This window comes from Solea solea, chromosome 20 (assembly GCF_958295425.1).
Source record: "Solea solea chromosome 20, fSolSol10.1, whole genome shotgun sequence".
In the NCBI taxonomy this organism is placed as follows: Eukaryota; Metazoa; Chordata; class Actinopteri; order Pleuronectiformes; family Soleidae; genus Solea; species Solea solea.
The window spans coordinates 19188927-19214689 of record NC_081153.1 but is presented as its reverse complement, the minus strand read 5'-3'; the positions used below and the strand labels follow the sequence as shown (position 1 = coordinate 19214689).

At 40.4% G+C, this 25763-nt stretch overlaps 1 protein-coding gene across 3 annotated transcripts in view; it reads right to left on the bottom strand.

Annotated features, from left to right (window-relative positions):
- The window catches only part of rbms3 (RNA binding motif, single stranded interacting protein), a 285068-nt gene that overhangs the window by 210885 nt on the left and 48420 nt on the right, over positions 1-25763 (bottom strand). For all 3 annotated transcript variants that reach the window (XM_058618578.1, XM_058618585.1, XM_058618579.1), the window contains exon 3: positions 7093-7299. In XM_058618578.1, the coding sequence (XP_058474561.1) occupies positions 7093-7299 (207 nt within the window). The remainder of the gene's footprint in view (positions 1-7092; positions 7300-25763) is intronic.

Genomic DNA, 25763 nt, shown 5'->3' with positions numbered 1-25763 from the left:
GGATTGAGTTATTGACTCAAGCTGCCAATAATAAACAAAACATAAAGTGTCTTTCCAAGTGGTGCCTGAAGAAATCAACAAAGCAAATAAATCCATTTGTTGTACACTCCGTATCCCACACTATCAGCGAGCAAAACAGTCCATGAAGGACGAGGTTGGTGGTGCCTAAAATCCCTCCTAAACGGTTGAAAATCCTAAGCTGTGTGACCTAGAATATGTTTGACAATCTTCTTTTAATTAGGCCTTGAAGACACGACTCATTCCAATTGCTGTCCCGAGAGCTAAATTAATTACTGAGACAAAGCCCATTCTAGCTGGTGGCAAAGATGAATCATTGCGGTATTTGGGGACTGAGCAGTGCTCTTCAATCAAGGACTGATGAAAAAGACTCGCACTTTAAAATGTAAGCTTATGTAATTTATCATAAAGCTCTCCAAGCCACACCACACGAGTACAATACACATTAGCATCTGCTCCTGCTATCAGGAATCCACGACTAATACTGTACTTCTCTGGAGAATCCCTCCAAAATATGAAAGTTGTACTTTGCAGATACTCAAATCTATTTTTCATATTGCATCTTTGCCCTCCATCCACGTCCCAATCTCCTCCAATCACGTCATCTTAATCTCAGTAGTCTGATTTACTGGATGACTCCATAACTTGCCGCCACTTTGGTGTCTCGTACAGGTCATCAGCCAGCAGACGAGCCCACGCCGGTTGCCAGCAGGAAGGCCATTCATTCAGCTAAATGACCGTGTCAACTGTCTGCCTGTGTAAATGATTGTTTGTGAGTTATGGCTAATTAAGCAAATCACAACACCAAGGGATGTGCCAAAACCGGGGCCTCACAAGGAGAAACACATCGGAAGGTGATGGGGATGGACTAACGTGACAAGCCCTGATGAATATGTCATACAGAACATTGGAAGCCCTGTCATAATAGTTAAAAAAACAATTTTGTGTTTTCAATCAAAACTACTGACACCAAAGCAGATAATCACTTTGCAATCAGCGGTTTAATCATAATACTTTTGTATTTCTATCTATTATTCTTTCTGAGATTCCACGCCTTGTGAAATCTGGAGATGAATTGGGAATCACCTGCTAGCAGGTTTCTTCACAATGAATGATTGGCAAGTATAATGAAGTAACGACAATAGCGAGTGCAAGACCAACATAATAACTAGAAGGATTCACTGTCCTGAATTACTGAATTATTATTTGGAGATAATTGTTCATTGTCATCAATGCCTGATAAGATGAACATTCACAAAGTAAAGGAAAACATATAGTATTTGTTATCCTAGCTCTGCATTCACATATGCAGGTGAAGAGTGAAGAGAAATGAACTGCAGCAGGGCGTCGACTCAATGTGGGCTCTCACATCGGGGTCTGCACTTACTCTGCTTTGATCTTCAAAGAAACACGATGGACTCCAAGATGGGCACACATGTTTTAAGTGTTCCCTCCTTCAACTGGCTGGTTATCTAGCCTGGCAGACATTCATTCATCCATTCATTGTCGAATACTTTATCCTCCACATGAGGAAGCCAATCTCAGTTGACATAAAGTGAAAGGCGGGACAGGCCGCCAGTCCATCACAGGGCAAACAACCATTCACTCACTCATACATTCACACCTACGGTCACGTTAGAGCAGGGGTGTCAGACTCATTTTTGTTCAGGGGCCACATACAGCACAATTTGATCTTAAGTGGGCCGGACCAGTAAAAATAGTAAAATAATAGCATAATAACCTATGACCAACAAGAACTCATTTGTTTTTTCTCCTTTGTTTTACATTTAATGAGGGATATTTTTACAAAACATGACATTTCTTGAGAAATATAAGTGCAATTTCAACAATATCTTGCCTAAATTTACTATTTACACATCATCTATAAAGGCATGAACAGGTATCTGGCAGTGAAAAATATTGCATTTGACATTACATTTAGATTGTAATCATAGTGTGAAATTTTGACAAATTCATCCTGTGGGCCGGATTGGACCCTCAGGCGGGCCAGTTCTGGCCCCCGGGCCGTATGTTTGACACCCCTGCTTTAGAGTGTCTAATTAAACTTTGCATTTTATTTATTTTTTTTACTGTTGAAGGAAACTGGAAAACCTGGAGAAAACTTTGCACAGAAATGCCCAAACTGGGACTGACCATGTGCAGACAATCCCATTCATTTTGGGATATTAAATGATCCTGCACTGGTGATTTCAGTTTCTCTTTGGCTTGAAGAAGACGTGTGATATAAGCCTCACTCCGCTCTCCCATGGCAAGAAGAGATGCAGATGAGTGACACTGAGCTGTTCAGCTTCATTTTCATACCACAAAAAGCTAATTCACACGATATGATGACCTTCCACTTGAATACTGGGGTATACCATGAAACAAGAATACTGCAACCATAAATTGTACACAATAACATTATCTAGTAATTAATCCAGGCTAAAAAAAATAAAATACTACGTTGTACAATAACAGTCCTGATATCCAAATGAAACAAACATCACAGACATGAGTAATGACTGACTGAAGACACCAAAGTGAAGATATCTGGATGTTAGCCACTTTGGAAATAACCTGTTGAAAAATGAACCTTCGGAAATGAGAGAGCCCTGGGGTTCAGCTGGAATGAAGACGGTTTTATGGAGGAAAATAAAGTGGATTTACATCATGAGCTCATGTCTCACTAGCATGTGCTGTCACCCACATGGAAGAGCCACAAAGATAAGTGGCTTGCTCCAGAACATGTCAACTTAAGACGCTCAGTTTGGCAGGGAGCATGATAACTTTTAGTTTATCTCTTTCCAGTCAATTCATTCTTGAATGCCGAAGTGAAAGTGCTATGCAGCCAACTCTCCAATCACCACCCGATTCAGCTTTTCTGAGCCCGTGAAGGAAGTGGTTAGTCACACAAAGACTTGACTGATGCCTCTAAAGTGATCCCAGTCAAAATGAGACGTGTTCAGCAGGCACAGCGCAGGGAGATCAACGGAGAAGAAGCGAAACCTTTGCCAATAGAGGTGGAAAAAAATTCTCAAAAACAAATCTATAACCGAGAACAATATGGCTTTCATCTAAGTAAAAATTGAAATAAAGTCCCAGATAAACACAAAACAATTAAAAACAATCAAGGCAAAATCTGAATATTTGCTTTGGGATTATGTGCTAACAGGATCTCATTGCAAATATGCTTTCAGAAAGGAAAGAATATTAGAAGCATGAAAGTGAAATACAAAAAGAATGTCAGAACAGAGAAAATGATAAAAAAAAAAACTCAGTGTGCATGTTTGAGAGCAGAGCTTTATCACCATATGTCTCCCATGACTGTTCTGAGCCATAAATAAGCAATGTCACACCATTTAGAAAATGGCAGGATCAAACATTTTCTTTTCTTTGTCAATATGCTCAAATCTCAGCACACCAGAAAAAAAAAGTCTGTGTCAAGGCTATGCGCTTCAAAGAAATTTCACATTAACTCTTCCTATACACTGATAATCAACAAGTCATGTCAACCACATGGCATTTTGTTTTATTTTGTGACAATCCACTCAGTAATTGTTGAGCTAGCCCAACGTGAACTAGACTAATAGACTAACTAATGCACATCTGCATAACTATAGCTATTCCACTGCTGTAATAAAATCATGGGATGTTAGTATTTAGTCTCTTTTCGCTGGTGCAGATAAGTGCTGCCCACTACTCCTGCGCCTGACTTGTGTGTGTTCACTACATGGGTTAAATCACTAATTGGTGTGTGTGCAAAAACTACTAAACTCTACTTCTACCTGTCTATGATTTCTTCAAACTGTGAGAAAACAAAATCCATGCTGCAATTATCTTTCCACAAAAAGGCATTTAGCTAAACACATTTGCAGTATTTTGTCGCAGTTCGCATTGGTACATTCACAGAAATCAAAACTAGACTTTCTTGTCTTTCTTTGACTCTCTGCTGCATTCCATAACTTCCACAAGACTTTCTCTCGACTGCTGTTTTGTCATATCACCTTCCTCCCTGAGGGACCTCCATCCCAGCATATTAAGAGTGGAAATGTATCTGCCTCCGCAGTAATTACAAACCCACTGGAGGCAAAGCTTCTTGATCTCTGCTGGATCCTCGCTTGCTTTTCTTTTTTCTTTATTTACTCACCTTTCTCAGCCGAGAGGACTGACACATGCTGTGCTATCAGTTCTGTTTTTCTTCCCTTTCGTTTGGGCTTTCTTTGTTTCTAACATGACTGAAATTACATAAGCATTAAGAGGGGACAAAAAAGGAAGGGGGAGAGAGCAGCTACAATAACAGAGGGGGTCCTGCTTGAGTTTCTTTATTAAGTCTGGTATTGTTTGTTCCATATTCACTGTGTGATGCACATAAAAAGTGGTAAAAAAGTAGCCTACTGTATAAGCGAGCCTCTGTTTTCTGTCACTCACAGGATAGCTAGATGCTTTGCATCCTCTTTAAGGCCAAAGTGTTGACTTGTAACAGCCCAGAACATGGACATGAAAGTGGGGGGAAATTGCTTTCTGCAGGGACGAAATGAAAACTGTTCTCGCTGTCCCACGACCAGCGGGGACAGTTAAGCCAACACAGACTGCTTCAGTTTGAACACAGAAGGTCACAACTACAGGGCAAGTGTTTGAGAATACTATAGTGATCTGTAACCAAGCAGGGTTAGACAGGCACTGTGAGAATTCTGCCCAACCCACAAAAACCAAAAACAGGCACAGGACCACAGAGAGGAAGTATCTGTTGTGGATTTCTGCATTGTTTCTACACTGTGTTGTCTGTTTTAAATCTACTCAAGAGTCCATGTGTACGCATTTCCGGGATTGTCTCAGACTTAGAAGCGGTATTACTCACAATGATGGAATACAAAGACAAAACAGCCCGTCACAAAGCCCACTGGATTTGCTGATTTTGTTTTCTTTCGACTTCAAAGTGATATCACAGACTACCCCAATTAGATAAGTGATCAATTTGAGGTTTTAATTTCAGTAACTCAATATATCTGTTCAACTTCCATGATAGCAAAAAATCATAGGAAATCATATCTTAATCATTAGATGAATGTAGAAAATAACTAGCAATGATATTTTTGGCTCAACACAACGGGGTATTATGGCTATTATGATTGTGAATGCAGCCCTAAGGGAACACCTAACTCTGAGCCTCCAGTGGTGCTGCACAAACACCAGCAACAGGTGACGTAGCATAGCTTAGTATAGTAGTATGAGTACACCACCATAATCAGAAATGGTGCATTGGACAAGCAGAGGACCATGTGACTGTAGGGGCAGACTTTAACTAGAATTATCACCATGCTGACCAATGCAATTTCAGTCTCCACCTTTTTTCACAGGCTCATATAACACACACACACACACACACAGACACACACACGTTATATGAGGAAGTAATTTGATGTTCACAAGGTTAAAACCATGTTTTGTGAGTCCATCATAACCTCTGACCACCACAAATCTAATCACTTCATCCTTGAGTGCAACTGAATTTGCACCAGATCACATTCACAAAAACAGACAGATGGACAGATAACCTGAAAACACGACGCTTTCCTCAGCCTCTGGCTGTCGCCGCGTTTCTTAGACGCTACCGATATAACCCAGGAACACTATCCAATTAAAATACAGTGCAGAAATGGCAAAACCAGCAACTGTGTGGACAACTTAACAATAACTTGTGAAAAACATTACTGAGGTTGAATACTCCTTTTTGAAGCTACTGTTACTAGTCACACTAAAGCTTGGTGTTTTTGCCATTTGAATGCCAATGTCACAGGAGAAAAACAATAGTTCCAAAACAGCCCAGGTTTGGTCAAAGGCATGAAAAATGGCTCTTGCGTGTTGATGAGATGACAAGAGTGTGATATTTCCAAAATGTTTCTGAGGAAAAATAAACACATGCGTTCCACCGCAAGCCGAAACCACAGCCCGAGTGTTTATGTCTGTTCTGTGGAATGTTCTGCTTTAACTTCCTGTTTGTTTGTACTGTACAACACAGTTTAATACGGCCTTGATCCCTTTTTTCTTTCAGGGGCGGCGGTGGTGGTGGTGGTGGTGGTGGTGGGGGTGTACTGTAGGTAATGACAGTGGTAAGGGTAGCATTTGTTGGTGATGACAACAACAGTGTAAAACAAGTGAAAAACAGAAGGAGATTGCAACACCGGCTGCATGTACAACAGCGTGAGCGCCGAGAGATCCTTTTGTTTCTTCTTCTTACTGAAAAGCACCTGGAGTGCATCTGAATAAATCTGCACATTTACAAGTATATCACAGGAATTACATCAACGGAATGCTGTGTGTAACCAGGAGCCAGCGCTCGGTGATTGTTATCATATTAAAATCCAATCCAATTTCTCCACTCATTGCGTGCAAGTGCTTCAGGTGAGTTGCAGCATGTCGTTGAGCATGCATGATGAGAAGGACTTGCAACCGAAAATGTTGAAAAAAAAACGAGAACATTTTGGTGTGAAATCTTTTTAAATACATCGAAAAGAGGAAGAAACACTGAGCATTAAAAACCTTCCAAATGTGTACATCCAAATGTGATAATGAAATTCCACATTTTGGCTCGTGCCTGAGTTCCAGTCACACCCTGAACGTTACATTAGAAAACCACATCGCACCAATAAAGTCAAATCTAATGGATTGCAGAACACCAATTAATTCCAAGGATAATGACAAGGGAAGCTGTCCAAAAGTGTCTGAGCCTCAATTAGTCTCTCGTTACGATGTCGATGCAGAGGATGGATGAAAGAAAACAAATGATGTTACAGAGGAGAGAGAGAGACATAAAGGGAACAAAGAGATGGCAGCGGGAAAGAGATATACTGTACAGTAGGATGGAGTGTAGGGAAAATGGGGAGATTTTAAAGGAAGATTGAAAAAGGAGGGGTAGGAGAAGAGAAAGAGTATCTGCCGAGTACTTAAATGGCTCCCCTATAGCAACAGCCATCAATGGACCCCAGGGTGTGAGTGATTAGAAATAATAAGTAAGACAGAACTAAAAGAGAGACACATCATGTGATCATGAAAAGGAAACAAAACTGAACTCACAGTTGTATGGGCGGGGCAGTAGGTGTAGCTTGTGAGCGTGGACTGATGGTGGTGATGTGGGTGTTGTTGTGGCACGCTTGCATGGGTGATGGAGGGGCTACTCCAAGCTCCTTGGCCCACACCGCTACCAGGGGTCCAACCGGAGCTGATGCTGGAGCTCACGGCTGAGGCCTTACTGCTGTGGTAACCTCTCACCGCAGCACTGGGCTAATGCGAAGGAAGGGTAGAAACAAGAAAGAGGAGGGAAATGGTAAGAAGGGGGCCAGAAGGTTGGGGAACAGAAGAAAGAAAGGAGGTTAGCATATGGGAAAGAGTAAAAAAGACTGTGGGGGAGTGCAGTGACAAATGTTACCAACAAGAATAAGATTAGCATAACTGTGAGCAGCCTCCGCTCTGCAGTGGGCAGGCACTGACAAGTGACTGCCCGCTCGCTGACCTGTATCGAAAGAGAAAGCAGGATGTGCCGTGGATCTAAAATCTCCATACCAGCGTCAAGATTGTTCTCACACTTTCTCCTCACTTTCTCCCCTCCCTTTTTTTCCTCCCAGAACACCAGATGTTGTGAAACAACTGCCCTCCTGTCACGCTCCAAATGCGTTCCTGCTAGAAAAGTGCTGATTGGTTTGATAGGATGCTTGGATTACAGTCTGGCAATGGGCGCCCTGGTGTGGCATTTTATACAGGGTATCAACAGGGTCGAGAAAGCACAGGGCTGAACGTGCTGACAGGCTGGGATTATGATGCTCTGAGATGGGTTACCTGGGCTGTCAGAGCTACTGGAGTGCAGAAAAAAAAGAAAAGTACATTCAGGGCGTTAGACGCCAATCCAAGGCACTTTAACAGTAGGATAAATGCTGTAATAGTTTATAACAGTGCTCTACATACTCTAGAAAACAAATTCATGTGATTAACACCACATTTTTCATACAAAATGTATTATTTCTAGGAACGAGTCAATACAATATTCAAAATCACTGTATCAGATAAAAAAAATAAAAACATCAATTCTGATACCATACAAAAACCCTACATTCATGCATGTAAAGAGACGTGCACCACCAACCTCTTAATGTGAGTGATGGATGAAGATTTCTGCCAAGCTGCAGTGATTATGTGAGCTATAGGGACTTTATTTATCAGACACAGGTGGAAAAACAAGAGTAATCTGATGATTGTCAGCATCGGTTGATAATCAAGGATGTTTTATCGGTATTGGTATCACGAAACAAGGTATAGAGTCATTCCTAATCATTTTTTAACGGATAAAAAGGTATGATAAATAAATCATGCTGCTCTGATCCTGTCGATTAAGAATTTCATGAAATACCATGCAATCTGTAGACCATTTTGCAGTGATTCAATTTTCATATGCGTATGGTGTGCAGAGGAAAGACAAACACCTTGAATAAAGCACAGATGTTCATCAGTCGTGAGTATTTACAGTCCCCTTTAGGCCCTGTAGGATTTTCACCGAGGTCAGAGGCCGTCCCACACGGGGGGAAAGTGAGGGAGAGCAATAGCAACATTGCAGACGCACAGCTGCCAGAGCGCCTGCCAATTTTGTATTCTTCATCACAAAATAACCAGAGGCAGAAAGCATAAGACAAAGTGCAGCATAATACATAGAATCTATAATGACGGGTTTAGAGTTAATATAAAACAGAGGGAGGCAGCTTTCCCCCAGAGCAGGATAGGCACATTTATACAGAACAGCACAAGTCAATAGAGGAATATGAAAGAGGCCCACTGGCGTAATAAAACCACAGGACCTGGGAAAAAAAAAAGACAAATATGTGAAGCACTGATTATGAATCACCAGGTTTTGAAAAATAAGGTGCAAAAGATTCAGGGCACCGCCAGCTCTGTTGTTTTTATGTCTGCTAAATTCTGTAATCAATTGCATTTGAAGTGGAGTGACTGAGTTGAGTCTCATATGCTGTGTTTCCATCATGGTATGGTTGGGTTTGGTACAGTACGGTTTGAGACGGTAAAGACCGGAGTCAGGCTTGCGCTTCCACTGAGAACAGTACCATTACGCAGGGTGCGGGCTGTATCAGCAAAATACGTAGCACGGCGTCGTACCGATGCGATGACAATGAATGAGGACATCAAACGCGACACAACAGATAACAATGGAGGACCGTCCAGCAGCTCTTTTGTCTCATGCTCGGTTTGTGGCTGTTTGTCTCAACCAGACGTCAAGCTTTGTATGAGAATTACAAAGTGTCGCAAGGGAGCTGGTCTAGCTCCACCCCGACCATACTGGGGCTGCAACTGATGATTATTTTCATAATAGATTCATCTGTAGATTACTTTCTCGCTTAATGGAGTCGAAAATGCTGAAAAATGTTGATCAGTGTTTCTCAAATGTCGAGTTTTGTCCACAAACTTCCAAAAAATTATTCAGTTTCAGTGATTTCTTCTGCAAAGAAACCAGAAATATTCACATTGAGAAGCTGAAAAAAAACACTCAAACTTATTCCATTTATCAAAAATAGTTAACATAAGAATAATAATCGACAATAATCGACATCGACATACCCATATGTATGTGTACATATATATATATATATATTTACATATACATATATATACATATGGGTCAAAATTTGAGAACTGTGTGTGGGCAGGATCTATTGTACTGAGCACACAACAGCATTTACAGCTATGCCTCACTGATGCAAGCTCTCAAGAGCTAAAGAAAGACCCCAAGCTATTACACAGACTATGTAAAAGCCAGAAGGGAAGGGACAGGCCCTTGTAGTGGTACATTAAGCTACATGGCCAGAGTCGCTACTTAAACGCCACTGTTCACCAGTTCATGGAGTTTAAGTGCTGCTCCCAGCTATACCTCAACCTCTATTGGCCTCATAAACAAGGATTATTCAGCCAATGAGGGGGCATTTGGATGTGGTACATCTGTGCAGCGGTGTTGTGTTTAAGGGCCTATTATAACAGCAGAGATATGGTATAAAATCCTATGGTTGGGTTGTACACTGCACGAGTGACAAGACATTCACATGTTTTAACATGAGGCTGAGACCTGAAAGGGTCTCGGCATTCCTCGTGTGGAATGCATGATTGTTGCCCATACTCAACTCCATGTCACAGACTTTCAGCGGCTCATCAGAGAGCAACGCTCTGCCCATATTTCTTCATTTTATATGTGGGCCAATTGGATCGGGTTACACGCGGCTTTTTCTGCTCTGAGGAGGGAATGATTTACATGAAGGCAAACAGATGTGTGCGTCTACTCGGCCATTGTTTTCCTTTTTTTATCTTTTGCAACAATGGTATATCACATGATAAGGAAATTAATATTAATTTATTATTTGTGTGTGTATGCTTTTGTATTTAAATTCTACTTTTGGCAGAAAGGTTTCTAAGGACATTTCGGAAAGATTGGTGGCTCTTGACATGCAGTTCACGTTCAAGTGTAACATTTTGGAATGGTTGTGTAAGTGTATTATGACTTTGGTCTTAAATTTTGGTTTGTTTTCCTTTACCTTATTAACAAGTTTCGGCGTGTATCCTCCACCTTCTTTACAAGTGTCACCTGACGTTAGGTGGTGACGTGCATTATCAGCTGTTGCAGAGGCGTGATCTTCCTGTCAGATTTGACGGGTCGACCACACCTCCTGCTGTCAGGTCTTTATGTAATTCATTATGTGATTCTGTCTTTTCTAATGGCCTGAAATAGCTGATTTTAAGTTTTCCTGGAATGTTTTTTTCTTTTTCGGATCTTTCGTGTGTCTCTTTTCTGTTTGTTTGTCGCATTCTTTCTTTTGTTCTTTTCTCGTGTGTATGGAAGCATCTGCCCATTCCGCGAAAGGCGTTTATTCATTCGGAAAAAGATAATGCCTCTGCGATAACAGCTGATAAGGCACGTCATCACCTAACATCAGGCGACAGTTGGAAAGTGGAAGATACACAACCAAACAGATTACCAAGGAAAAAGGAAAACTTCCTGTTAACTAACCACAAAACTAAGTTCAATCAGCAGACGGAATGAATTTTCAAAACATGAAATTATTTGGTGTTAGTTTGAGTATCTTGCACTGAAACTTACTACGTCATTACAAACATTACCTGTGTGCTCACTGAGTGATTGTATTTTTTAAACATGGAACCTTTAAGAACAAAAAAAAAATGTCTCTATACAATATCTTTTTTATTTGATTTATATTTGTATTCTACATTTCAAGGAGGGTTCAAAATGAACCAGGCAGACTCTTTCAATGTGTTCTGAAACCTTTACAAACGGCACCACTGCCCTGCTCCACCGTATTGTACATTAATATCTCTTGCAGCATGTTAACCTTTAATCATAATACATGCCACAAATAGAGGGCGTGCGGCTTATTTTCCTGCTACAAGATGTTCATTTAGGTTACCATAGAAGAGAAATGAAAGTGCTTTCGCAAGCCAGGACATTATCAGCACCATTTGTTGCTAAACATGCAAGTGGCGGCTGGATAATGCTTCACCTTCAGATATGAAAAAGTGAGGGGAAGTTGTGGCTCCATTAATACCCTGCAATGAACCAAAGCATATAGCACCTCTCCTGAGTCCATTTTTCACCGGTTAAGTGATTTCCTTCTCTCTCTCTCCCTGGTGACACTGTGCAGTTAAGGGTGTCAAAGGATTGCCCTCTGCGAATTACAGAACTTGTGCATTTTGCTCCTACGTGAGAGTGGTTTCCTTACATAATGTGTTGCAATGGAGGATATCAAACCAGGAGTCACCTCAACCTCACTGTAATTCAGTCAGAGCAAAAAGGTTGATTTTCTTTTCCACAGGTGAACCTCTTCATTATTTTTCAGATGACTAATGCATATTTATCATTAAATGAAGTGGGTGGGAAGTGAACTGCACGGATGAACTGTAACTACAGGGCTCCTTTACACCGCGGTGAAATAAAGCAACAGTATGGAACCTTTGCTGGTGGAAAAATTGACTTCAAATGGCACATTACACCAGTGCAAATACAAACAAAATCAATATGAAGCTTCAAGTAGAATCATAGCTTACTCGCATCAGCCAACAGAAATTCACAAGAATGACATGGTTGTGAGCTGCTCAAAGATGAGAAGAAAGAAATGTACACGATTCATTTCACGAGCCAGAGGAAAAATATTTGTATTTTAAAACAAAAATGTACATTGCATGATGTTGCAACATCCTCTCCTCCTTTCCCATTGAGAACATATAAATTATAAATACAGTATATTATATATTATAATATATTATATTATCTTGTAAAAACAAATGCTTCTGCTGCCAAACCTGTGCAAGTAATGCTACACGAAAATCTGCCTAATTTTACGTGTCAAAATGACAAAGTGTTCAGGTTCTGATGCAGTGTGTGAATGAGTTCTTATTGTTTACAGGTAAGCGACCCATCAAAATGTTTCCTAATCTTTTAATAACTTGAATAGCTGCGATTATAGGTATTCCCTTTTTTTGTTTTTTATGAAGGTGATCAAAGTAAAACTGACCTGTCGAATGACTCTTGCACTGCGAATAAGAAAAACATGGCTTCCTCCACAGGAGTAATTTCTCTGTGAACACTCTGTGACCTCATAACTATGATGAAACCTCCCCATGAGGTTCCCTCTAAGGAATAATATGGTCACACGTAACAGTGCCTTGCATTGCAGGACATATTTCCACCGAGAAATCTATACCACAGCGGTAAATCGTCGAGGAGGCAAACTGTGGCCTATTGCTGAGACGTCAGGATGCTTTTGTGTTACATAAAGTTCAACATGAATACACGTATTTATGGCTCTGCAGAACTCTATACTTCTATGGTTTGCTCTTGGTATATTGACTTCCTTGGAGGAGGATGAATCAAACCTGCTAAGGCAACAGTTGGTAATTTTTTATTTTTTATTTGTGAAGTTATCAAATTTTATCTCAGATGTAACCTTAATCTCAAGGTGTACACCTTAATCTCAAGCATTATGACAAATAGACACGTGTCTAGTGTGCATATGCTGTTCATTTAATAACACGGTAGTCCTGGGCCGTTATTATCCGATCGCCCTCAAGACATTGAGTCCCACTCCAACTGTTGTTTAATACACAGGTACATTAGACTTAGAATTCCTTTTATTGTCATTGCACAGAAAACACAGCAGTGAAACTGGCAACAAAATTTCAGAAAAAACAACAACAACACAGCATTGAATTGTGAGGTAGTTACTGTAAACTATGATTCAAGAAAAAATAAATAAGTGTATATGTATATAAATAGATATAATATATATATATATATATATATATATATATATATATATATATATACACAACAAAAATCCGAATCAATATGCCCTGATCTTCTGTTGGCCAAATTATCCTTTATCTGTGCCAATCCTTTTTATTTTCCAAAAAAGAGGGAGTGCTGCCAAAGAGGACACTTCTCCTCTCTGTGTAATATCCATTTACCCATCTCACTCGTGCAGAATAACAGTGGTGCTAAACTGTGTTTCACTCAAAAAGCTATTAAATGGACAAAAATGGAGTCCCTCAAAACATGACAGCAAAAAAGTGAATAACCAATTGCCAGTGTATTTTTGAAATGATGGTTTAAGGGTGAGAGGCTTTAACACTGAGACCAGGAAAGTCATCCCAGATGGTATTAGTTAGGGGATATTGTCTTCTCGAGGGCCCTCCACGCCTCGGTGCTCTGTTTGCCTGGCTATGAGGGAGATACAGCTTTCCTTTGGCATCTCTGATGACAGACTTCCCGGAAGCCGTGTTGCATGAAATGGCCTCCTCTGTACCATTCGCTGCCTTTTTGCCGAATCCTCATCCCCTCACACATGTCACCTTTCTGCCGACAAGTATTCAAGGCTCCGACTGTCACTCCAGGCAAAACAAGGAGGTACAACAGTGTGTGGGTGTCGCCATGAAATCCAGCCCTTATTCACACTCAAGGACCAAGTTCAAGTAATAACCAAGGCAACACAGCTGCATGGAATGTCTGGATTTTGGTACGTGAGAACTCTGACACGTTTCAGGCTGCTCTCGCTTAAAGAAAGAGGAGTGACTAGGTGAGGAGTTACCCTCTGGGCCTCCATGCTCACTACCACCAGGACAAAGCCAACACCACACACTTTGCTTTTCCCTATTGGCCTCTTCTAGAAAAACCTCTACCTCTTTACAATCCACATTGAGAGTCTTACGAGACGAGGAGTAGGTGGTCACCACGGTAACTGGGTCAGGGGTTTGACGTTATACACACATTGGCTGACAGCCACTTCCACAACAGTAAAGTACAGTACTCAGGGTTTTAAGTGTAGGGTGCACTGTTTAGATTCCCGCACCTACTACGGTGTGACTGTGAGATCTCTATTGATGGGAGTCCTCATACAAACTGCTGTGATTATATCTCTTCACTCACAGTCCCAAGAGATGATACAGAATAAACAATGTGTTTTGATTTCACGGTAATCTATAGCACAATACACTGTTTATAGTAGACAGTGGTAAGTTATGTAAGAAAGAGTTTCCTGAGGTGTTGGAAGTATGGACGAGGTTGAAGAATGCAGAGTGAGAAAAAGAGAAGCATAAGAAATGCATTTACTGAGTGAGTCTTTGACCTCTGAGAACTTTCACGAACAATAATATGACCCTTCCACACTTGGAGTTCTGAGTAAACCTCAAAACTTGATGTGTCTGTTATCCCCCTCTCCAAATATTTTCCCTGGTCTGACACATGTTTATGCTCTGATGAACCGTGGGCCCGGGGGCTGCCGCTGTTAAGCGGATGTAGAGCCAGCGACATTTGCATCTTGACATCTATGGCAAATAAAGCGAGAGACATAGGGGCTAATCTTACCAACAGCCAAACTTTATTTACTTATTCACTTATTCACTTTATGTTAAGTATCCCGTTTCCAATACCACTCCAAACGCAGATACCCAACGGGTTGGCAGGCTGTGCCCCTATTACCTCTACCCTCCGTCAATCTCCCAGTATGCTTGCACTAACAAGAAGATGAACCATCCGCCCCCTCTGAAGAGAGGGGACATAAACATTTACACAGGGGTACTTCAGGGGGGAAAGAAAGACTTCATGCTGCAAGGCAGGATCTGGTAGAAGGATAGATTAGATTGTGTTGATATTCAGCCTATCCAGATTTTAGAAAAGTCTGACCTTCTATCTAATATATAGGTCGGCTGTTTTCAACCCCTGCTGCTCATAACTGAGAACACATCATCCTGCTACTGCCAGTTCTGGTTCTCCTTGGGTCTGTTTGGCTAGATTCTCAACTCAACTCAATTCAAACTTTATTTCTAGTCGACCAAAGTGCTACAGAATGGGGCACAGGTTACAAAAAGATACATAGATGAGAATAAAAACAATACAATTACAGTAATCAGTATAGAGGGGGGAGACTGTTCCAGAGTCTGGGGGCAGCTGCGGCAAAGGCCCTGTCACATCTAAGCCTAAGTCTGGTTTTAGGAGCAGCAGTTAAAGCTTTGGTTATCCATGGGTATATTTCAGATGATATAATTGACCTAAACTGCACTTTTGTACCATGAACATGGTGTCTGTCTTGTCTAAAAGTTAACTTATAGAATATGTAAGTGGTCCTCATAGTGACTTGCTACAACACTCATGTATCACTGAATGTAAAAATTAGAAAACTGTTATTTATAAATCAATAAATAACTTTCACAGCTTTTTTTCCACACTGATAAAAATATACATGTGCTCTCTGTCTATCTGTATCTATATCTACAGTTAAGGCTGTGTAAACTGTGTTTTGTGTGGTTAAGATATCATGTTTAAAAGACACATGAGAGACAAACAGAGGGGGATGCCAGGCCCCCGAAGGCATTAGAACCTTCCATCAACTCTGTCAGTGGAAGTTTCCAGCAAAAATATACAGCAATCCAGGATGTACTTCAACTGAGAAAGGCTGTTAATGTCTGCCACTGAACTATGACCACAGGTGTTTATCCACTGTGGCAGGAGAGCTGTGTCTGAGTGGCTCACACACCCAGACAAATGTTTCCACACTGACATTTTAGTCCTCTTCTTACGTATGCTTTTTATACACCCACTTCTCTGGAGCCATCACTTTGTCTGTTCACCTCACTCTGTCACTGTCTGCCTTTGTCCCCCTCTCTCTTTGTCTTAGTGTGTCTTTCCACCTTTCGCTCGCTCCCTCACTCTCTACCTCTCTCTCTCTCTCTCTCTCTCCACTTCTGCCACTCTATAAACTGTGGTCATCTGTGATTGCCCGAGGCCTCTGCATGAGTCCAGCAAACGTGCTACCATTGAAACACCTACATCATGCAAAAATAGCACTGCATGATCACTAAGTAACCCCAGGGCTGTCAGTGGAAAAAAATAAGTGCCGCTAGTCCCCTTATTTAACTGTTGCCAGGCAAATTAGGCGGTGGGTGGTCGGTACCAGCAGATCACTAAGTGATATATTCAAGTACTAGAAAAGAAAATTGTTTTATTGAACTTTCCAAATAAATGATGTTGTGTCGGCTCTTCACGAAAATGCTAATTTTATCTTGGTGTATATTTTTAATCACATTATTCCGATCATGCTGCAATTGTTGTTCTATAAACATGCATACAGGCCATCACAATAAATCACAACAAAACGGCATGTAAATCGACACTTAAGTGTAGGGATTAAGTATGTGTTTCGCAGATTAATGGCTCCATCCCCATCAGCTCAACGTAAGAAGAAGGGGAAAAAGAAGAGAGAGGAGAGAAGAGGGTGAACAGGATGAGAGGACATGAGGACAACAGGCTGACGGGTGACGCAGAGTCTTCCATGACAGGCCGTTTATTTTTATAGTGGTTTAAATTCATCTGTGTCTGAGAAGTGAGTGTCTGAGGATGGAAGGAAGAAAGAAGAGAATGCTTCGGACGGTGTGGAGGGCAGCATAACATCTCTCAGTGTACAGCCTGCCAGAAATTATTATTAGAAGAAGAAAGAAAAAGAAATAATCCATTTCCCACTGGTGAAAAAATCCCTGACCGTTTGAAACCTATTAAACTATTAACTATTAAACAGCTTTTTGACCAGTGGGAATGTGTTTAATTGACATTCACTCCCAGGTCAAGTGAGGTTTTTATCAGCTTTGGCTCCAATAAGCATCTGTGGGAACACAAGACGCGAGTGAGTGAGCATTGGGATTTCTTCTTCATCTGTTCCATTTTTGGCAACGATGCAAATTCCACATCATTAGTTAAGACATGCGTCCATTTTCCGGCCGTTAGCACAGCTCTTAGCCATGAATGTTTATCACAAACCATGATTTTTTTTTTTTTACCACTTAATGCAGCACTCAATACTGAAACAATATTTTTTTATTCATCATTTTATTAGCACCTCAAAACTGTTTACTCTCCGCCTTTGAGCTCCGTTGCATTTTTCTGGTTTTCTTCGTTCTCTGACTCATTTTATTTTTAGTGCATTGTTTAACATTTCACACACAGGTGAGACGGGGTGAAAAATCACCACGGGGCAGAACAAGCAATGGGAAGAGTGTTAATTGCATTTTTAACCCAGGTATACCCGGGTTAAAAAAATCCACTAATTTTTGTGTTAAAAATGCTAAAGAAAGAAAACAGGGGCCAATGAGAAGGGCCTATGTTCCAGTTTTCTCCCTCTACTTCTGCATTGTCCTTGACCTGTGTTCTCTCCAGATGGGCCCTGACTGCTGGACCCCAGCTGTCTACACTGCCACAGCTTTTTCTGCGCCTGATCCTTCGTTTTCACCTGAAAAAACCTGATACCACTCTCCATCATGCACACCTGTCAGGCATTATGAACCATACGGTGCATCAGGAGGGTGCATACTCCTTTTTAAACACACCTTAGGTTTTAAGGAGTAACTAGAAACTACGCGTACTGACACACACAAAGTCAAGTACTAAAAGTTTTCGAGTCACAGGATGAGACAACACTAAAGGCTCCATACAGTTGCTCTTTCCTCTTCTCAGGTTCAAAAACCACTATTTCTGCTTTGTTGTCTTCGTCAGCTCCCCGCGGAGGCTGGAAATGAAGAATTAAGACAAGAACACAGGAAAACTAACCAAGTTGCAGAACAATGTAATAACAACACTTCTTGATAAAAGTCTATTTTCTCTGCACCCTGTCTCCACATGATGTTATAATTTTTTTTTTTTCAATTCAATAAAGTCTTCTCTCTCTCTTCGATTCAATGAGAAAAGTACAGTTTTGACACGAGCACAGTTTTGTGCGAGTTGACCATATGAGGCCGCCCTCTGCGGCATGACTCGCTGAGATGAGAGGGGCCGTTATGAACACACACGTTATTAAATGTGGGGCTTTGTTTCGATTCCCGGTAAAAGAGAAACGACAATTATCTGCGAGGTAAAGAAAACATTAATCTACGTTGGTTACGAGTTGTATCAAGCACTCATAATCCTACTCTTCCTCACTGAGAAACAGGTAAAAGGATTTCTAGGACACAAGCAAACATCGTTTTCCTCTCCTGAGGGTTAGGTAGAGAAAACACTGAAGGACGCATTGACTTCGGATGTTTGAAAAGGATAAAAGATGGCCTTTAATCTTTGAATACTCTGGTATGAAATCTCATCGTTTATTTCAAGAGTGAGCTACTTGAGTAAAGTTTTTAGTGAATTTGTTAATGATAGTAGTGATAAATGTGTCTTGATTTGCAGGCATATGGCATTAAACCACAACAGACCACGTTACAGAAGATGATATTTGTTTCCATTGCAGTTGATTGAATTTATCTTTTGCAATACCAACCTCTCTGACAAGCATTACAACATTTTGCAATATTCGTTTTTTCCTGAATGTGTTTTTTGCCGTCTTCATTCACCTGTTGCTAAAAGCACAAATTTACCTTATTTATATTGTAAATCACTGTGATGGAAAATGACTCCACAATGCCTCATAACTCACGCACTAACTCCTGCTCTGCCGTCTATCGCTCTCCCCCCCGACTGATAAAAGACAGGCTGTGAGGGACTGCAGTGTAAAAACAGTGTTCCTGCCACTCTGCATCCCGGTGGAGCATAGCGGGGCACGTACGTGGAGTCACGACCACATTCCAACTCTTCTCTGGACCGCTGACACTGGGACATGTTGGAACAGTGGCTCTTCACCCCCCTGGGAAAAGCTAGACAGCTATACTCTCTGTCGGGGTTTTTTTGAGAGGACTGTAGAATTGGTATACTGTACATCAGTGCACATTTGTCTGATATGTGTCAAATATGTTTATACTGTATGTCTGAAGGAGGGAACTTGAATTGTCTCTTATTAAACTGCACAGGGGGAAAAAAAACACTAATTTAGGAGTGATGTTAAACACGATATTTCGTAATATGCTTGAAAGAAATGATTTAAAAACTAAAAATGACCTAACTTCGATACTGAATTGAAAACACAATAGTTTCAAAAACACACAGTGGAACAGGTCATATCACTATAAATCTTTCTCTCTTGTATTTGTGACCAGCCAAAGGAAAAATCGATTTTTTACCTTAAAAAAATGTTGATTGGTGTTCGTCAAACGTGGAAATGATGAGGTTCTCAAATGTCTTACCAAAATTATTTCCTTTTAAGGATTTCTTTGTTATCCAGAGCAAAGAAATAAAGAAAAAGTTCACATTTAAGAAGCTTAAACAATCGAAAATCTTGTTTTAATCATGAAAAAAATCTTCAAAACAATTAATCAATTATTAAAATAGTTGTCGATTAATTTAGTATTTGATTAATAATCGATTCACCAATTCATCGTTTCAGCTCTAATTCAAACCATACACTTGAATTAGGGTTGTTTGATCGCTGTGAACCGATTCCAAGTTGTTTTCATCGTTGAATGAAGACGGACAAGGAAAATCGCATCGTAGAAGAACTACATCGTGGCTGTTACAGCACAAATCTTTGGCTGTACTTCTTAACGAAGACAGACGCTTCTGGTCATGCCGACGCCGATCTCGCCTCTGCTATGCTACGGAAATGCTACGGGAGAAGCAGGAGAGGAGAATTATCTACTCGGGACACAGTCGTGAAGCCACAGACTTTCTCCAGAGCTTAAGTACAACATAAGGATGGAGAAGTGGCAGGACATGAGAATATCTGAACATCTTGAGGCGAACAGACGTACAGTAGTTACTTCTGAGATGACGACATGACGCCCGCAATAAAAAGAAAGCACCCCCAAACCTCTTATTCACCTCCTACCTTCTTTCGGGGTGAAAGAAGTTAGGAGAAGGTCGTTAATCTACGTTACGTTAGTGTTCATTCGACGTCACGCATGCAGGGATTAAAAAATGCCCCCTGGAGACTTGTTCCTGGTTTTTCCACGACTGGGCACATTTGTTTTCTGACTTGTTTGAATAATATGAATATGTTACAAATATAATATGTTAAAAAGGCATTGTGTAAATATGAGGTAGGGCTCGACAAGTACATATTTCTTTCGTTGGCTTTCGGACGCAGAACAATGGAGTTGTTGTTTTTTCTGTTTTCAGTTGAGTTTAAATCTGTTTTTTTTCTTTATGTTATTGATTATCCTTGCTTTTATTTCTTTCTGGGTTTTTTTTTCCAATCATTTGTCTGGATTGAAAAAAAACCCAAAACACTCAGTTTCTCAAAAGTCCCTTAGTGTTTTTCATACCTTAGGTTAAAATGATGTATACAACTTAATATTATGAAAGATGCAATTACAAAAGCCTTTAAAAAGCAGCAGTGTGGGAAAGCAACAGTGGCACTTGGACCTTTGTGCATTCAGTATTTAATTATGTTAATTAAGTGCAAGCACTCATGTGCCAGCCCTGCAGTGATTGAGAGTGCACAGTGAATATTAGCTGCTCGTGGTGTTAGTGACAGTCCTCTGTGCCACGAGCGTGACTTCCTGCCTGCTGCCACAGTCGTGAGAATGTGCTCCTCTGGAACAGAAAATGACAGGATGCTGTGTGCACATCACGACAGTCACAAACGCAAATCACAGGGCACTTGCGTCAAGACATTACCACTGCGGCAGCCAAGCATCATGCAGAGAACTGCAGTTTCTATCCAACATCCACACCAGTGAGAGCAGGCAAAAGCCAGGACAAACTTTATCAAGATGTGTTTAGAAAAGCTTGTGTAACACTGTGAATTTTTGACCATTTCTAAAACAACAGTGTTGCAACGCATGTGTGCATTGTCGGGTATTAAATATATCTTTAATGGGTTCCTTTCGCAATTGTTTACTCTTTTTTAATCCCAGAACAAACACCATTTGGACACATACTTCTGTGCTTAGTACAGTGTGTTCTAGATAATCAGGTGGTTGGTTCATCACGCTAAGGGAACATCATGTCACGCACAAAAAGAATGAGGTGTCAACTAATGAACAGAATTTTCTCCTTCTGCTTTCGTCTCTCAGGACCTAAATGGTTTGGCGAATGCGCGGCAGAATTCAGCAAACGGTCAAACTGACTATAAATCAGGGAACAGCAGGGAGGGTGTGTCCAGCAACACTGATTCGGCTCGAGAAATGCAATGATTCATGCGTTTCTCAGCCATCAATCTCTGTTATGTCACCAGAAAATACAGCAATAGCTTCCAAATCCAAACTGCAGAGTCTCCCCCAAGTTCCTAGTTTCTCATGAAACTATCATTTGGGGTTTCGGTTTATGTTTGGTGGTCAAAGTTTTCAGTGGCAAGATGCATTTCCCACAAACTGTCCTCCTGCAGCGTGCTTCCTCTAAAAAATGAGAGCGGTATTGCTGCAACTGTTGAGGTTAGAATCACAATTTCACACCATGTTATCTATAAGTAGCCTCTTGAGCTGTGAAACAATGGAAGCGCTCGCTGCCATATAGAGCTGATGTTCATGTGTGAATGTATGCATCTGTGCGAGCCCGTAGGTGCACAGAGAGATAATATATATGGTAATAATAAGGCATTTGACTCAAAACACTTCTGAATTGTCTTGTTTTCCCATTTTGTCATCCAAAACAATCCATGAGGCACAATCAAACGTCTTTTCACGCATTCCCATTTCCTTCTTTCATTTAACAGCTTATATATGAATGCAGAGATATAGTTTTAAAAAGCATCCGAGTCCCAACAGTTCAAAAAACTGTTAATTTGTCAAAACTTAATGACATGATGCACAAAGCAACCCAGGCACAATATACACATACAACTGTGTTTTCCATACATTGATTTATTTGTAGCAGCCTGGCCCAATATCAACTCTGACCAATGCATATTGATTTCCTATACTGTTTAACTATTTCAAACGGGTAAAATCTTATTTCAGTGTAGAGCTCCACACACCACATTGATTTTCTCAGTCCGTCCTCTATCAGTCCCCCCACACATGACTGTCTGTCATAGTCGGACCGACCGCTGGGGCACCAGGAAAAACCCAGATGAATTGGTGGATTGTTAAAAAAAAATCCATATGTATATTACATTCTGTGCCTTTCTCTTTTCCAAAAAGGCATTTGTGGTACACAAAAGAACATGTGTGTGGTGAAAATGTGCTCACAGACCAATCACAACATGTATTAGACTGATTCATCAGTTGGGCAGACCAATATTTTCCAATTTTGATATAGTATTCAGTATTTATTAATACTGAAAACTGTATTAAATCAACCTCAGCTATAATTTTTCCATCACACAATTTTGTATTTTAGTGATGCTTTGTCTCTTGTTCTCACAGCTATGGAAGACGTTCTAGAAGAAGAACTGCATGACAGGTCAGAAGCAGCAATTTTAACAAAGAACATGAGAGACAGAATAAAAAACCGCATCCAAAATAAAACAAAAAACAAATGCTGCATGCTTTCAGCTCTGGAATTTGACCTTGTGTGGCCAATTCACTTAGCACAGCAAGGCCCAAGAGTGCAGTCACTTGCATCATAGAAACGCCACTATGGCTTTTACTAAATATGTCCACACGAAGCCACAGAACCTCACGAGTTGGCAACATGAGATGGCTGTCACAGTGATAGCTGAAGTGCACAGGTCAGACGGACCAGGAGAGGCTATGATAGGCACTCCACTTCAGGCTGAGGTCACAACTTGAGGAAAAACAAGACACCCGTCTAATCTTTCCTGCATAAATGCCTGTGGTCTTCAAGAAAGTGCTTCTGCAACAAAGACAGCAGCATACACATCTTAAATCCTTTAAGATATGGGTCACAGAAGAGGACAAAGAACAGGACAGCACTTTATGTTTATCACAGAAATAAAGTGAAATAATATCACAGAGCCAAATGGCACTATCATGATTTAATAAGTCAAGGATTCCTGTGTTGGGAGTTGTGGGTTGACTTCCATAACAGCCAGGGTTACATTAAGCCCGGATAGACCTGGTAACTGTCCAATGGACCACTGTATTTGATATATCCCAGAATATTATCCTCCAACACTGTGCTGAATTCCATGACAGGTTGAAGGAGGTGACTAAGGATGACAAGGGATGCCTAATGTGACTTTCATTAACGATATGCTACAGGCCAGTGGCTGAGGCAGGCCAAGTCCAAATTAAAAAGTGCTGAAGCATAACTGTGGATGCCCAGATTCCTGGCCCCCTAGGCTGACTGAATTCCTGCCTCGCCCACTGAATGAATTCCTGAGCTTTGCCTATTTCTGCATCAAACAGGTGCTGTTGGTTGGTTGGGTTTCTAACTAACCTGGCAGGAGCTGGCACAGTCATGCAAGCAATTTCTTTCTTATCACAATAGCCCATGATCCACCAGGTATGTTACTAGGGGTGCATCAATTAACCAATACAATTCGCTAATTAGTTATGAATTGGCTTGATGAAGCAGCTTTGCTATTGTAATAAAAAAAAGAGCTAATTATTTGCCTTGAAGACACAACAATAATGGAAAATGTTTCTGAAATGCAGTTTTATTTTGATATTATATTACCAATAATGATAAGGATGTGCATATAAGTCCGTAGGGTGCATTTGTGGAGTGGTTTGGAAACGGAGCTAAAAAAGAGGTATATGGATGAGCTTAGGTTTCACTGTTTATAGAACTGGTATAGTTGCAAATGTTTATGGTTTTAGAATTGGAAATAAAAAAAGGGATAAGTGTGCATATTTATATTCTATTGGGTCGTGTATAGCTGTAATGTTCATATTAGTTATGTATTGAGATGAAAACTGAATTTGCATTAGGGCTGAAGCCATTATTCAATTAATCAATTCTTAATAGATTACTAAAGTAATTATTGACTATTTGTCTTTGTCGGTTTGAGTGTTTTTTTTTTTAAAGAATTAAAACAAGCTTGCTGATTTTTCAGCTTCATATTATTCGCTCCATATAACAAATAAATCATTAAAACTCAATAATTTATGGTTTGTAGACAATACAAGACATTTGAGAACATCATCATTTCCAGGTTTGAGAAACACAACATTTTCATTTTACGTTTTATGGACCAAACGATTACTCGATTAATTGAGAAAATCATTGACAGATTACTCGAATAATGAAAATAATCGTTAGTTGCAGACCTCATTTATATAGTTCCATCATAAGAAAGTGTCTTCTCTGAATCGTATTGTAGCCCAGGTATCTAAATGTGTGTCAGAGAAGGCTGGAGCTAGTCCCTGCTGGTGGTGGTCTGTAGGACTGTGGCTGCAACAGGTAGATTCTAATACAAAAGATTTCTCCAGCATGAGAGGTGGTATTAACTGACAGTCCAACCTGAGTGCTCTGGCTGAGGTGCTGGCTGACTGCTGCAGACTTGTCTTCCTTCACTGACATCACTAGAGCCTCCACAGGAGGGAGAGGAAACAATAGTGTTGACAAGCATTATCAGGTCTATAGCAGCGTGAAGGTAGGGCCAAGTGATTCAAATTCCCAGCCAATTCCATTATCGACACACACACAGACTTCACTAATTCCTGAAAGTAAACAATACACAAGCATTTGTCTAATTAAGCCCTTGAGTAGCGCTGCTTAGCGCACCAGCATATCTGCATCGGATGCCTAGAAACAAACTGACAGGATTCATCAGCACACTTACTGTGGTTCTGTTTCCTCCCACAAGGCCTCTACCAGACAGTGAGGATGTCAGGAATACAACAATAACCCATGCTGCTGATAAAGCTGACCAAGATGTCAAAAATGATTTCAATGTATGGTGATGTTAAATATGGTACTTGTGACTTTAAGCACAGTTATTGACCCTTAGAGCACAGAGCATTTTGGCTGCTTTTTTACATTACTATGTTTAAACGTACAGTTTATACAGAGGCTATAAGAAAAAAAATCATTTTCACCAACTATATAAACACAGGGGTGCAAAAAGTACTCAAAATGTCTAAAATTGGATTGAATTTGTGACATTTCGAAGTATGCCACCGTTCAAAGTTCACTTGCGGTCTAATTTTGTGACTTCTGCACAATTATTACTTCTTTAAATCCATACTAAAAATGTAAAATGACTCAACAACACATATGAGACAAAAAAATCGCATTTTTAAAGCCTGAAAATTAAATGTGACCTATAAACACCTGAAACGTGCCAGTGAGCACTAAGGGTTGATGTGATTTAGTACAAAAATGTACAATATGATGGCATTTAAACACTTATTCCTAGCACATTTATTCCATATTTCAGTTAATATAAAAACATTATTTTGACTCTTTCTTACTATAATCCAGATCTTCC